At 34.2% G+C, this 16,131-nt stretch overlaps 1 protein-coding gene and 1 non-coding gene across 2 annotated transcripts; one reads left to right on the forward strand and one right to left on the reverse strand.

Annotated features, from left to right (window-relative positions):
- Positions 1-1,537: 1,537 nt before the first annotated feature.
- LOC145106787 (uncharacterized) lies at positions 1,538-4,069 on the reverse strand. Its single transcript, XM_079043715.1, has 2 exons — positions 2,417-4,069; positions 1,538-2,248 (listed from the first exon to the last, which is right to left on the reverse strand). Exons 1-2 carry the CDS (start codon positions 4,067-4,069, stop codon positions 1,538-1,540), a joined length of 2,364 nt encoding a protein of 787 aa, XP_078899841.1.
- LOC145110227 (small nucleolar RNA R71) lies at positions 3,579-3,685 on the forward strand. The gene has a single exon (XR_013709607.1). It is a non-coding gene; the product is annotated as a small nucleolar RNA R71 (small nucleolar RNA).
- Positions 4,070-16,131: the final 12,062 nt, after the last annotated feature.

Raw genomic sequence — 16,131 nt, forward strand, 5'->3', positions numbered from 1 at the left:
CGCCTCGGCCTCGGTTGTGGTGCAGGTTGGTCAGTCGGCTGCTCATCACCATCATCATTATCCTCAAGAATTCCCCAATGTGTCCCATAATTCTTGACCACCTTCATTGTCTCTAAATACCCCATACTAAACTCATTCCCCTCTATGCATGTCAAAGAACGAGTGATGCCGGGAACAAGGAGGCCATAAGATCGGGCCAAGCGCGTAACAAAGTGCCCTCCACAAATGGGGCTCCCGGGACGAGCACTCGTAGCATACTCCGCCAAGTATCGGGCCAAGAAATATGGAATGTTACAGCACACGCCGGGCTGTAAAATGCACCACAAAAAGAACAAGTTGACCTTAGTAACCTTATCACCATGGCGTTTGTGGTGAATAGAAAAGTAATAAGGCGATGGATAAGGCGATGTATCGGTGATTTGATGCTACTTTCGGGGGATACACCAGAATTGAACACACCGGCTGCGATATTGCTCCAAAACTCCGATCCTGAAACCCCATCCGCATAACCACGTGTGGCGTCCCTCAAAAATAAAATGAACTCATGAGTATTGGTATCATGAGCCTCGTATAACCCCATTCGGCGAGAGAACTCCACCAGACTGCACTCCCTATGTTCCCCTCCTAGATGGAAAACCAAAGCTTGCGGCAAACTAGGATCTTGGACATTCTCATGGAATGTCACCGTTGAAAAGAATTCCACGCATAGCTCTTTATAGACTCGCTCTTGGATGGCAAACAGATTGTACCACCCCTTGCACGTGAAGGAAAACCCATCCCCCAAAAATATCTTCGTAAGGTATTGGGACATTCGATCCACCAGTCCAACCGTGCCCACTGAATAGTGGGGGCAATAGCGAATTCTCGGTTGTAAAGCCATCCCAACCGATTGTTCCACCGCGTATAGATATCCCGGGGTGTAGTTTTTGGAAAGTGGTAAAATGGATGTAACCCAGCTACTCCAGTTGGGATCTCTCTTCTGGGAGCCATTTCTTAGATGGAAGTATTAGGTAAGCAAAAACGAAAATTGAATGTTGGCGGCCAAACTCGGAGTAGGGGGGACCAGATCTCGTGTTCACTTCGTGAGGAATAAACAAAAGGGGGTCAAACTGGCTCTTTACCCTTTTTCAACTGTGGTCCCGTGTTTTTGAAAACTCACGTCGTGAGTCCTTAAGGATTTACGTCGTGAGTCCTGTCTGGGCTTAATATTGGGCCATGCATCCCTCATCAAAAATGGATTAGTCTTGGGCCAATTAGTTTAACAGAAAATGGGCTGACCCGTATGAATGGTATATTATCCGGTTTAATCCGAATTCACGTCGTGAGCTCGTAACTGTTCACGTCGTGGATCCTGTACAAAAATTATTTTTATTTTGTCTATTACGAATAAAGCGAGTCGGATGATATGATCTATGTTTCTGAACTTAAAATGCAAAAACTAAAAAGAAAAGAATTGCAAACCAAACTCGGGTTGCCTCCCGAGAAGCGCTTCTTTTTCTTGGAGTCATGAGCCGGACTCCTTGCCTCCTACGTTGAGTCATCCGAAGAATCCACCACTAGGATCTTTTGTTCCTTGAAACGCCTCTTGAGCTTGAACTCGCCTTTTATACGCCTTTTTCGAATTTTCCTTTTTAACTTTGACCTCGTTTTCATCAAGCTTGCATTTGGTCCCTTTAGTCTCTTCCTTATACTCCACAACATTCTTCTTTTCTTCCACCACTGGAATCGTTACTTTTGAAGTAACCTCCTCTTCATCACTCGTCATCTCATCATCTTCCTTGCTCACCCAAGAAGTTGGACTCGTGTAGGCAATGACTTCAACTAAATATGAAACAGATGCTCTTGGTTTTATTCTTTTAACTTGGTGAATTGCTGTTATTTCTTCTTCCATGAGCTTCTCTAATTCTTCAAGTTCATTGTCTTCATCAATGTTGAAAACCTCCTCTTGAGCATGATTCCCTTGAAAACCATCTTCTATCCCAAAAATTTCCTTTTCATTACCAACCCTCAACGTGAGCTTAGACTCCCGAATATCAACAAGAGCTCCAGCAGTGTTTAGTAGCGGCCGACCAAGAATAATCGGTACATTGGGATCTTCTTTCATGTCCAATACCACAAAGTCTATTGGAAAAACGAATTTCCCAATTTTTACTAAAATATCTTGCACAATGCCCCGGGGCTGTGTCACTGAACGGTTCGCCATGTGAATAGTCATCCTTGTAGCCTTCAACTTCTGAATATCTAACTTCTGATAAAATGAATAAGGCATCAAATTTATGCTAGCCCCAGAATCGGCTAAAGCATAAACCTTCATGTTGTTCCCAAACTCACATGGAAGAGTGAGGCGTCCAGGATCCCCCATCTTCTTAGGTATTTCTCCCAACACCGCTTTTGAGCTTTGCTCACTTAGGATCACTTTAGAATTCTCCTTTAATTGGTGACGAGTATCTAATAAATTTTGTAATAACTTAGTAGAATCTGGAATCTTCGCAAGTGAATCAACAAAAGGAGTATTAATAGGAATACCCTTTAATTGTTTGATAAACTCAAGATGTTCTCTCTCTAGTCGACTGAGATTGGCTCTAGACGGGAATGGCAAAGGTGGTTCATAAACTGGAACAAATATGGAATTTTTCTGTTCAGACTGAGCCCACGATGTGAGCATATCGGGCTCACGTCGTGAACTGGGTGTTCCAACAGCTTCTTCATTTCCGAGCTTTGGCTTCTTTGGCTTTGGATCCGGCTGTTGTAGCTCCACTTCTAATGCTTCTAGGAATTCTGAGATGGCTTCTTCTTCAGTATCTATGGCCATTACGTGAGATTGGGTATTCTTTTCAGGATTTTTCGGGAACATCTTTTCGTAAACCAAAGTGGTTAGTTGACCGAGTTGCACTTCAAGATTATTGATGGAGGCTTGTTGATTTTTTATTAAAGCCTGTTGTTCTACCATAATTGCGTGATGATTCTTCATCAAAGTTCTTTGTTCATCAATAGCAGAATCACTAGCCTCGTGTCTCTTTTCTGAAGCATCCATAAACTTAACTAACATGGTCTCTAGATCGGGTTTTTTCTCAGCTGGTGGCTGCTCCTTTTGGTAGAAGCCTCGGCTTGTTTGCCTATACTTATCTTCCTTTTGCTTCTTGTATTCTTCATATGGTAGCCACTCTTTCTTCGGTTTCCTCCAGTCTTCATCGTACTTGTCCCCACTCGAGTAGCATACTTGAGCCTTTTTATTCCCATACTCATCCAAGTTGCAGTCCTTAGTCAAGTGTGGACAATTACACCGTTCGTAACCAACTCTTATAGCATGAATTGATTGGTCCATTTTTGTTAACCTCCGGTCCATATTATTCATCATAGCCACCATAGCTGCTATTTCTTCAGTTTGTGCGCCTCCACTGCCTTTGATTCCATCTTGCCTAGGGTTGTGGTACTCACGAGAGTGCTTCGCGAATTCTTCAATCAGCTCCTTGGCCTGAATTGGGTTCTTCTTTGTTAGTGGTCCTTGTGAATCAAGGAGTTGTCTAGTCATGACATTCACCCCATCATAGAATATTAACATCTCCTGTTGAATATTGAGGTCATGTTGAGGACAATTCCTTAACAACCCCTTGTAACGTTCCCAGGCCTCGTATAATGACTCTCTCGGATTTTGCTCAAAGTTGGAAAATGCCTTCTTGAGTTTAGAGATCTTGGAGGGTGGACAAAACTGATCTAGGAATCTCTCACGCAACTGGGCCCATGTGGTGATCGTACCAGGTGGGAGTGCCTTTAACCAGTCTTTTGCTACTCCCTTGAAAGTGACTGACAGCATCCTTAGCAAAGCTGTCTCTCTTGGGATATTGGGAGTATTAAAATAATCCGCAATATCGTTCACCTCTTCTAAATGTTTGAACGCATCCTCTTGATCCTTCCCGTAAAATGGGATATCCTTAAGTGCAGTAAGGATATGTCCCTTCAACTCGAATGTGGCATTGGCAGGAATCGTAGGATGTACTAACCCCGGCCCCACATCATCTCGAATGCGCTTCTTGTAGTCTCCCATGGCCATCTCATCTATGTTCGCCATTTCGTTCTCCGGCTCGTTCTCAGGTTCACTCGTATAAAGTCCAAATTCTGTGTCGGATTCGTATTCTGATTCGTGTGGAATAGAAATCGGACCAAATTCTTCAACCTTGCCTTTATCCTTTGGGGTTGAACTTCACTCTCTTGTCTTCCTTCCCGGCTTCCTTGAAAAGGCTGATTTTAGTTCTTGTAATGGCGTCTTTTTTTGCGTCCGATCTTCCTTCGCGTTCTTATTCTTATTTTTGTGAAGGGCTGACTCCGGATCTTCAAGTGGTGGCACCAAAGGTGTGTCCGAGCCTCTGGTCATGAAGTCCTGCAGACTAAACAAAATAACAACGTAAAAACGAACTAAAATAAATAAAAACAAAATAAAGAAAACTAAAACTCACAGTTCTCACGTCGTGAATCTGTAAGATTCACGTCGTGAGTCCTGTAACAGAACAAAAAAAAAATTCAAACCTTGCTGGAAAATTAACTTTTTGCAGGTTTTATCCTACAAAAAGGATCGATTAACCTAAAGCAAATAAACAAATAATAACCTAAGCCGTTCCCCGGCAACGGCGCCAAAAACTTGATGTGCACGGAAGTACCCACTAATTTTAATGTTTATAACCTAACAAACTTAGACTAACTATGCACTTGTAGGCAGTGTACCTAGTCAGATTACAGTATAGCTTAGGTAAGTCGGGTGTCGATCACATGGAACGGTGTTATTAATTAATCTATTTACTACTAAATTAATCTATTTATTAACAAGCTAAAATGGGTTTTTATCTAATTTTGCAAGTTTAGATGAACTTAATTCTTTAACAGAAACTCAATCAATAAACAAAGCACTTCTGTTAGTTCGAATCCGCTTTCACTCAATGGTTATACATTAGCTATGACTATTACTGTTGGTGACCAATTAAGGAAGTATTAGCAATTTAGTTCTAAATCTACTAATTATTAATCAATTCATGTAAATCTATTTATGGTCATACAATAGTTAACACAGAATCAATTAGTAAATAAGATTGGAGCTATGAAAGATTGATTAATCAAAACACAATTACAGTCATAATATAAGTTCTCTAACACAGCTTAATTCAATGATTCAATTACTTATCTAAGATTGGTTTGATCTTAGCTCTAACAACTAGTGTTCACTATATTATTAGGTATTCAAATTCATGCAGATTTTTGTTCACTAACTACACAGAATAAGAATTTAAAGCAATCAAATCATTAACTAAAGCATGCTAGGTAAAATCAATCAACACAAACATATCACCAACAAGTAAAGTCAAATCTAATGCATTAAAACCATGAGTTCCAGCTTCATCTAGCTAACAGAAGCAACTAGACTTAGCTGGACATACTAACAGCTAAACAAACAAAAACTATAATCAAAGACATGTTTAAGTGTACCAATGTTTTAAACGAAATTATGAACTTCTTCTTCCTTGGTGTTAAAACCAACTTCCAGGTCTTCTTTTCCTCTGAATTTCGTCTCCAGGAACCCTTCTCAGTCAGCCAAAAGTCCCCCTAATCGTAATGGAGAAGGATATATATACTTTCTGGAAAATCACTGTTCACGTCGTGAGAATTTAAAACTCACGTCGTGAACTCGAGGTAATCGTGATCGTCAAGGATTCCTTCACCCGGATGCTTATCTTCTAACTCTTTCCACTCACGTCGTGAACCATCAACTGTTCACGTCGTGAGTACGTCTTTTTTTTGGTGTTTTTCTTGTCTTTCAAGCCTTCAACCTCCAAAGTTCCATCCTTTAACGCTTTTAGTCCCTTTCTTCAAAATGTCTTCTTTTTTGCTGTAAAATACAATTTAGCCTTATAAGTATCATTATTCTATACAAATGAGTAAAATATATATAAAAATGTACTTAAATATTGCCTAAAAATATGTATAAATATGGCAATATCAATGGACAATGTAGAAACCTCTCGTCGGAGTTCAGATCTATGTCACCGCCATCTTCCTCGACAAACCCTAGCCGCTGCCACTTTCGTTTCTGTCCTTCTCCGTAAAATTTTTACCACCACAATCGAGAGAGATAGAGAGATTAAACACACACACACACACATAGAAGCGAACAAAACCAATGATTTGGCGAAGATGACGGGGAATCAGAACGCCACCACCACAACGACCTGGAAAACGAGATTAGAGAGACGAAGGACAGTGTAGAAACCTCTCGTCGGAGTTCAGATCTATGTCGCCACCATCTTCCACAACAAACCCTAGCCGCTGCCACCTTTGTTTCTATTATTCTCAGTAAATTTTTGACCACCACCAACACCATCTTCATGTCACCTTCTTAGGCGAATAGATCTAAACTAGGAACGAGGCGAGGGGAACAAGTCTAAACCCTAGCCGCCACCACTTTCAACCCCTACTAGATCTCGTTGTGGGTTTAAAAAACCCTAGCTTCATCGAGCAGTACACGATGTTGTGGTGGTTCGATTCGTGTTAGGATCTGGAGATACAAATAAACAACGTCAATTGAAACCCTTGTCGTCGATCTACCCCAAGGTCTTCATTTTGCCTGTGTAAACTATAGCTTCGATCTCTGTTTCGCCGCTGCCGACACCCCCAAAGAACTCCGATAGTGGTATGGGCGGTGAAGGTGTTACTTTGCGGGTGTTTTTAGAGCTTTACGGACGACAGCTTCGGTAATGATTGGGCGGTCAAGCAAGAACAAACCTAAGATCTGCAGTAGAGATGAATGATTTTGTTGGTAGGTTCAAAGGGTTTTGATTTTTTGTTCATTGATGTTCTAGAGAGAGAGAGAGAGAGAGAGAGAGAGAGAGATATGAGTATTTTATTCTTTCTTTTCTTTTTTAGATTTTTTTAATAAAAAAACTTAAAAAAGAAAATACAAAGGGCAAAATCGTCATTCTATGAAAAATCAAAACAAAATGGACAAAACTCGCAACAAAATGAAACTTTTGTACCACCCTTGCGAGTCCAAACTTGCTAGTTTTGACATACCACATGAAACATTCTTGCTATATATATATATATATATATATATATATATATATATATATATATATATATATATATATATATATAGGGAAGGGTTATATAGAAAACAAAAAAGCCCTAAAAATCATAAAAATGTATAAAAAAGATACTTAGAGATCACAAAACTTTTTTTTTATTTTATATATTAAAAAACCGCACATTTTTTTAAAAATTCGCTAAAAAAATCAATTTTTTTTTTCAAAAAAACTTTCAGCGAATTTTTAATAAAAGATAAGATTTTTTCAAAAAAAAAATTCAATTTTTTGTTTTTGTGTTCTCAAAGTTTTTTTTTTATGCATTTTTATGATTTTTAGGGTTTTTTGTTTTCCATAGAGCCTAAACCTCTCTCTCTGTGTCTCTCTCTCTCTCTCTATATATATATATATATATATATATATATATATATATATATATATATATATATATATATACACACACACACACGTACTTAGGAATTTTGGACCCTTTAAAATCGTGGGCCCCCAGGTTACTGCCTGGGTTGCCTACCGTCAGGGCCGGACCTATGAAAAAAGTATTTATATATTTTTATACTTTAAAAAATATTTTTAAATTTTTTTTTCACTTAAAAGTATTTATACGTATTATTAAATACATGTATAAAAGCTTTTAAATGAAAAGTAAACTTTAAAAAATTATATATATATATATATATATATATATATATATATATATATATATATATATATATATATATATATATATATATATATATATAAACATTTTAAAAGTTTACTTTTCATTTAAAAGCTTTTATACATCTTTTTAATAATACGTATAAATACGTTTAAGTGAAAAAAAGCTTTAAAAATATTTTTTAAGGTATAAAAATATATAAATACATTTTTCATAGGTCCGGCCTGATGGTAGGCAACCTCGGCGGTTACCTGGGGCCCACGATTTTAAAGGGTCCAAAATTACTAAGTATTATTTCATATATATATATATATATATATATATATATATATATATATATATAGAGAGAGAGAGAGAGAGAGAGAGAGAGAGAGAGAGAGAGAGAGAGAGAGAGAGAAGATCAGGTAAAGACTAATTTTAAAGTGAGTACTCGTGAGTAAATTTGAAAATAATTGAAAAAAAATCTAAAGAAAAATACAAATCATAAAATAGAGCATAAATCTATGTCCGGAGAAAAAAAATTGGAAAAAAAAATTTGGATCATTAAAATTGAATCATGGATCATAATGATCCAAAATAAAAAATTAAAACTGAATCATGGATCAATTTTAATAATGCAAATTTTGTTTGCAACTTTTTTTCTTCCGGACGTAGATCTATGTTCGATGTTATGATTTGTTTTTTTTTTTTAATTTATTTAAAAGTTTTTTAAGGTGTCCTTACGAGTCCTCAATTTAAAATAAGTTATCACAGGAAACGAACTATATATATATATATATATATATATATATATATATATATATATATATATATATATATATATATATAAACGTTTTTAGAGTTGGTTTTTCATTTAAACATATTTATATGTATTACTAAATACATGTATAATCATAAGAGTTTTTATAGAAAAATTTAATTTTTTGGGTTAGTTTACAAAATAGTTTCAAATTAATTTGTTATCTGTACAACTTGAAGAAAATGGTTAGAATGCACTATTTTACTGATTTTTAGGATTATTTATTTATTTATATATTTAAAAAATAATTAATTTGAGACTATTTCGTAAGTTGGTGTAAAATATTAAGATTTTTCTGTAAATTTTTTATTTCAAAATGAATGGTTTTTTCTTTATAAGAAACCCTTTGATAGAATTTTGAAGTTAAAACATATATTTCATAATGTGAGGATGTATTTTCCAATATATAGTGTATTCTGCTTACTATGTATCTTCCAAATTAATAATATATTTCACATCATTTTCTATTCTGTAAACTTTAAATTTCCAGACCATTAGTTTAAGCTATTTACTAAATTAAGATTCATCATTCTTTATTTATGAGCATTTTTACAAAGCAATGAGAGATGGCATCCATGAACGTAAAAGAGAAAATTCCACTTGCATCCTTTCCTTTCCTTTTCCATTCTTTTGTTTCTTGCAACTTTTTGTAAATTCGTATTTGGAACTAAAGGGTGAAAGGGAGAACAAATGGATCTCGATTTAAGTCAATTAAGGCAATAGCCTTAACCCTTAAGGCACACAGTTGCAGATCAGAAATATAATAAAAACAAATGATAAAATTACATTTTATGTATACAAGGTATATCCTAAGAGGTCTTGAACGTATAGGTTTCTATTTTACCCTTTTCATCCGATTACATATTTCTATAGTTATTTATACCAATATCACATTACATCTTCTCACCAAGGTTATTACAATTCATACCAACATTATCATGTAATAAACATAATAAGCACATAATTAAACAAAATGCAGTTACTTTCATCGAATGAATTTTGCAAGCTCTTGCACTCGTGTAATCAAATGAAATGATCACAATTGCCATCACCATCATTATTAAAGATGTGGACGTATCGTTTTGTCCCTTTATACTATTTTGTTATTATTGACAATATCAAAATTTTGCAACTTAATTAACATACAAATGTTTAGAATGTTACATTTATGGAGAAATGAGAGAAAGACAAACCAGACTAATAGACAACCAACATAAAACGGACATAACTTTTGATCCATCGGGAATTTGGGATCCCATGGATACATTATCGGCATGTCCATCAAATTTAGCATTACCCTATATATAAGACCTTATATAAACCTATAGACGGATCTTGAATTTAATAAATATCGTACACTCTTTAGTGTTTGTTTACAACGTTATGTGTCAAACACATAGGTCTTTTTGCGATTTGTAATGAGTGTATTTGTTTGCGGTTGTTCTCACTTGGCTTTGGTGTATTTGCAATCTTTGATATTCATGGATATTTATCTACTGTGTTATGTTTTTGCAAGCTATTTTCTAATAGATTAATGATAGTCTTTGCCGTTCAAAAATAAAAATAAAAACGGTACGACTTTGTGTAAATGAGTCATCAATATTGTTAGGAAAAAAATTGGTAAAGTGTATTCTTCCTACCATTTTGAGACATACTCATTACAAGACATTGATGAAAGCCTGTGTTGGTGAGAGTGCATTACACCGTTTTAAATGTCAGTTATATATATATATATATATATATATATATATATATATATATATATATATATATATATATATATATATATATATATATATATAATGACATGAAATCATGAGCTTTTAGGGCTATATATAGATGTTCTGAATGTTTTGTTTGTAAACTTCATATAAAAATGCGTTTTACATGAATCTTAGTACCAGTTAGAGTAAACATCCAATAACAAGTTTAGATGTAAAAATAAGGCTTTAGATTCTATCTTACTTCAAAGAACTTTATTTCCTCATAGAATAAATGCGTTAAACTAAAGGTCTTCTAGTGATGAGCCTTTGAAGAAAAGTGTGAAGATAAAATCTATGAAGACCCAAGAAAAGATTGATATTTTGTTGTACATAGCATTAGTTTTTAAAAAGATAGAAGTGTAACAGAGAAATATTCATATTATCTTAATTTAGATTTCTGCTTCCTAAAAGCGGTAACTTACTCACTTTAGTTGCATTTTGTTTATAGAAAATAAGCATAAAACATCAAATTAAAGATTTTAGCGGGTGTTTGGAGAATTGATTCTTCATAACTTTTTATCTGATGCGATCCCTAATATTAGACTTTATAATACGAGTGTAGGTATGGTTATGTTGTAGGGTGCTATTATTCATATATTTCCATTTATATAAAAAATCAAACACATATATGCTCATTTATTTATATAAATGTGTATAATGAATGGGATATATGAATAAAATCACTTTATTTTATATTTGTTACATAAGACTATATTTCAAAAATTTTAACTTTTCATGTTTACAAATATTTAAGAAAATAAATAGCTTGTTATTTTTATTTCAACCCATTTTCTTACTCATATAAAAATTATGACATATATAATCCATTAACTCTTTCTTTTAAATTCCTCTTTCAATACTAACATTTATTTTTTGTTTTAATTTCCTCTTTCAATATTAACACTTGTTTTTTATCTAATAAATAAGAAAATAAATAAAAATAAAAAATAGGACTATATTTTATTTCTCTAATATTTTATTGGATATAAGAATGGATGATTCAGTTAACATTTTATCCATAATGTATACTAAATGAGTAAAAAAATAAGAAATTAGGTAAAAGTAAAAAAAAGTTGAATATTTAAAATCACCAAAATATATATATCTACAATATTACAATATCTTATATCTAAATTCAACAAAAATACTCGTATTATATATATATATATATATATATATATATATATATATATATATATATATATATATATATGGTTAGATTTATGTGAGACCACTATATTTTGTGAGACGGGGAGACGTAATCCTAGCCACTCATTTTGTAGATAAAAAAACATCTTTAAAATGCAAAATAATTGAAATTTTTTTATTTTTTTTAAATATTATTTTCGTCATTTTTTTTATCAACTACATCATCGGATTATCAAAGGGAGCATCATCGGCTTCCTCTGTCACTGCACTTGTGCTTCAAAGTGTTTTTGGTTCTTTCTCTCTACAAGCAGTGACGAAGAAGGGTTCATATGACGGGCGTTGTTCTTGGAGAATAAATTGTATATTAAAGAAAAAATGCACAAATCGATGATGGTGGGTTTAATTTTGTCACTTCGTCTCTTCATTTGTGGTAAATTTGAGAGAAATACTCCACCGATTAATGTAACAAGAGCACAAATCGAAGACGGAGGGTTTGATATTCTTACTTCGTCCCCTGATTCTTAGTAAATTTATGATGATTTTTTTGTTCTTTGTTCGTTTTTGTTTTATGTTCGACATCTGGTTCAATTTTCGGCTTTCGTTTGCAGGTTATTCATCTTCACCTTCATTTCTTCTGATCAATGCTTACATAGAGGCATTCTCCACCCATTTCCTAAGTAATGCAACCCGCTTTCCCTCAAGCTCTACAAATATGGAGAAGAAAGCGGCGATGCGCTTCCAATCGTTACCAAAAGACTTCAGCTAGGCAGGTCATTTGAATTACTGATTTCCTAAACCTATATTGGTCACAGTCGCCATCGTCATCATCTATCGATGTTCTCTGCTATCTGTCAAAATTAATGCCATAGAAGCCCAAGTTAATGTAATTTTATTGTAATGTAATATTGAATAATCAGATTATGATTAGAAGTCCTCTACTCTAAATCCTGAACCTATCTAGCACCAATTCTAAATTGGGAACTTCATTTGGTGGCTTACAAATCAAATTTGAGAAACTAATTATGGATATTAACTAAATTGGGTATTCTATCATTTTCTGGACATTTAGTTTTTTGGTTTTTTTAATTAAATTTTGTGTAGTGAATGATGACTGCTTTCGGGAAAAAGCTGAAGAATGGACACATTGAAGAATGGAATGGTTATGTTGCATTTTGCATAAAAGATATTTTAATATTAATATTTGATCACCATTATAATAATTATATAGATGCTTACAATTTCTCTCAACTTCCCAAATTGTTAGATATTACATCAATTTAATCAGACATGGGGGTTAAATAAACTCTTTGCATTATTGTTCAAAGGAATTAGTATTACCAATCATCATTATCTTTCTCATAAGCTTGGAAAGTTTATTATTGCGTGAAGCGGTATTTCTACTCTTTCTTTACAACAATTAGTGATGCATGTTTATGAAGCAGTAGTTCTACTCTTTCTTTACAACAATTACTGACAAATTTCATGGAAATTTTATTATAGAAAAAGATTTTTGTTAGTAGAATCCAAAACATTATTCTATTTATGGACTGTAAAGGGTATTTTAGTCCAACAACAAGTGCAACAGTAGGTGGCACAACAACAAGCGAGTTCAGATCAGCAAAAGTTGAAGCAGCCCTTGTCCAAAGGTGTAGAACTCAATTTAATGTTAAAGCATCCATTCCCAGTACTTGGAATGCTTGGCGTAACAGATAATGTTGGGCAAATATGTACTGATATTTCCATTCCCTACTAGAAAACACATTTCCTTTTGTGGATTTAGAATACATGTTGATGGAGTTTTGTAGGGGGTTACTAAAAGTTGTGAAGTTTTCAATTGCTACAAATTATCTAAACATCTCTGATTCGCTTCTGTTGGCGATAAAGAAACCTAAAAATATTGTCATTTTGGTAGCAATAGAGTACTTTTTCCTAGCTTCAAGTCTATCTAGTGTAGAAGTAAGTCAATTTTGCTGCATTTTTGTTATAGTTATGATACGTGCAATTTATACCTCTCTAGATTTAAATTTATAAACCTAACTACTTAACTAAATTATATACCTATAGGTAGTGTATCTAGTCAGATTACAGAATAGTTTGGGTAAGTCGGGTGTCGAACACATACAATGTAATTTAATTAATAAATAACTACGTTTAATTAAAATAAGAAAACAAACCTAAAGTGCGGTTTTTTTTACTTAATTTGCAAGATCTTAAGAACTTAAATCAAATTACTACCAAATTAACAACTAAGCAAGCAAATAAAACGATTTTACTTCAAGATTTAAGGAGTACTTCTGTTCAGTTCCGATTTCACCTTCTCCTATGGTTGATTTCTAGTGGATGAGTTATACTAATTACCAATTCATTAACTAGCTATTATGATCAAATATCTAGATTTACCAATTTATGAATTAACATGTAATGATCAAGCACATGTTAATCACCAAATCGATAATAAGCACAAATTAGACTATGAATGATAAATTTAGTTGTTACTCTCCTATGATCAAGTCAAGCAACCAAACATAAATTAAGATTAATTATGCTCTCTAACATAGTTAAAGTTACTAGCTGTAATTACCTAATCTAATATGTATTAAATCTTAGCTCTAATTATTTAATGGTCATAAACAATTAGGTAACAAATTCATGTAACTATAATGATCATATATCACACGGAACATGATTAAGAAGCAATATAAACTAGAACTAAAACATGATATGTAATGTCCCAAAAATTATAAGGTGAAAGGTCTTATTTTGTGGTTTAGGCTAGGCAATTGAATGTATTGATGATATAGGGCTTTTGTGGTTGTTATAGGTCTTATTGTGTGTTTACGGTTTGTTGTGACCGTAAACCTGTTTACGGTCTGCCTGTCCGTAATCAGGTTTACGGTCTGTCTTCTTATATATATAGCTTGTCAGAGTCTGTCAGCGTGGTTGTTGTCAGGTTGTCAGTCTGTCAGTCAGTTGAGTTTACGGTCATCAAGTTGTACCTGACGTTTTTCAGTTAACAACGTGTGCAAGCTTGATCATTATTCTTCTTCTACTCATTTCTTATTTCATTTGATTGTTTGATTGATCACTGGTTAAGATCCTTGTATTGAGGACCTTACAATTGGTATCAAAGCTCAAACCGGTGTCAACTCACTTCTTTTCACGTTTACGATCTCAATAGGTGTGTGTTCGTATGCATTTGAAGCTTGGTTTAGTGTTTTCATAGCGTGGGGAATCAATTCAGCTTTGGAATCTGTGTTTTCGTCGAAATCTGGGTGTTTACGGTCAAATTAGTTACAACCGTGAACTCTACTTCCACCGTAATCTCAAGATCTTCAGAAACCGTATACAGCCAATCTTCAGAAACCGTATACAGACAATCTTCATCAACCGTAAACTCCAACCGTATTCTCAACCGTATTCACAACCGTATTCTCGACCGTAAACTGTGTTTACGGTCAAAAGTTTTTCAACCGTAATCTAGCATTTTGATTAGAGTTTCTTTTAAGTTTTTTTAAAAAAAAAACAAAAACAAAAACAAAACAACAAAATCAAAAACAAAAAAAATGGAATCTCATACTATATCTACTCATCAAGAATTGGATGCTATCATGGGTACCACCTCACGCATTCCTAGATTGTTATCCGTTGAAGGTTTTCCTGAGTGGAAGTATCGCATTGAAAAATACATTAAGATGAAAGATTTCAAAATTTGGAGAAGCATTTTGAGAGGACCAATTCGCATCACCATAACACTTGAAGATGGAACTGTTACAGACAAGCAAGTTGAAAACTATACTGATGATGATTTTGAAAAAATTGAAGAACAAGAAAAGGCACTTGTGTCTCCAGAAATTGCACAGGGTTTTCGTGAGTACACTTCTGCAAAAGCGTTATGGGAAGCGTTGATTGAAGTATATGAAGGGAATGAAGATATGAAGCAAAGTCTTCAAGACATGTTGAGACAAAAGTTCAACATGTTCAATTATGTCTTGGGGGAATCTCTTGAAACTCAACTGCAAAGGTTCATCACTCTCACCATTAAGATGAGTTCTTCTGGTGTTCTGGTTACAAAATCCGAAATCAACAAGAAATTGTTGAATACGTTGCCAAAATCTTGGGATATGAATGTATCTGTAATAAAGAAGACTAAAGATCTGAATCGGTTGAGCCTAGCTGAGACAATGGCGATTATTAAAGCTTGTGATCTAGATGACAAGCAGAGAGAAATTAATCATGTTAATTCATATTCTTCTACTAATCTTGGCATTCAATTCAACAATGCCTTTTCATCCTTCACTACTCCTCAAGTTCAGACCTTCCCTGCTCATCCGCCCACATCATATGTCATTCCATCTGTGCAAAACGTTCAAGTTTCTCAAACTCCAACTTCTTTTCAACAAGCTGGTTCATCTTCAATTGCATTTGTTCAGACTCCTGGAAATACTTCTCAAGCACCGACATCTAAAGAAAATGATGAAAATCTGGCCTTTGCTACTGGACTTGTGAATTGTTATAATGCTTTTGTAGCTGGAGAACTTTCTCCTCAATTGTCGTTTGCTGATCTGGATCAAATTCATCCAGAAGATGTTGAAGAAATGGATATCACGTGGCAAATGGCAATGGCAGTATTTAGAGCAAAATAGTTTGCAAAGAAAACCGGAAAGAACAACTGGT

This window comes from Lactuca virosa, chromosome 4 (assembly GCF_052849685.1).
Source record: "Lactuca virosa cultivar CGN04683 chromosome 4, Lactuca_virosa_CGN04683_v6, whole genome shotgun sequence".
In the NCBI taxonomy this organism is placed as follows: Eukaryota; Viridiplantae; Streptophyta; class Magnoliopsida; order Asterales; family Asteraceae; genus Lactuca; species Lactuca virosa.

What these genes read in the sequence shown, in the direction of transcription:
- LOC145106787 (XM_079043715.1), bottom strand. Translation starts at nt 4,069, where the DNA reads ATGGCGAACATAGATGAGATGGCCATGGGAGACTACAAGAAGCGCATT. An exon ending in AATTAAAGGAGAATTCTAAA is followed by an intron (nt 2,249 to 2,416) that starts GTGATCCTAAGT and finishes TCATTTTATCAG; the next exon opens with AAGTTAGATATTCAGAAGTT.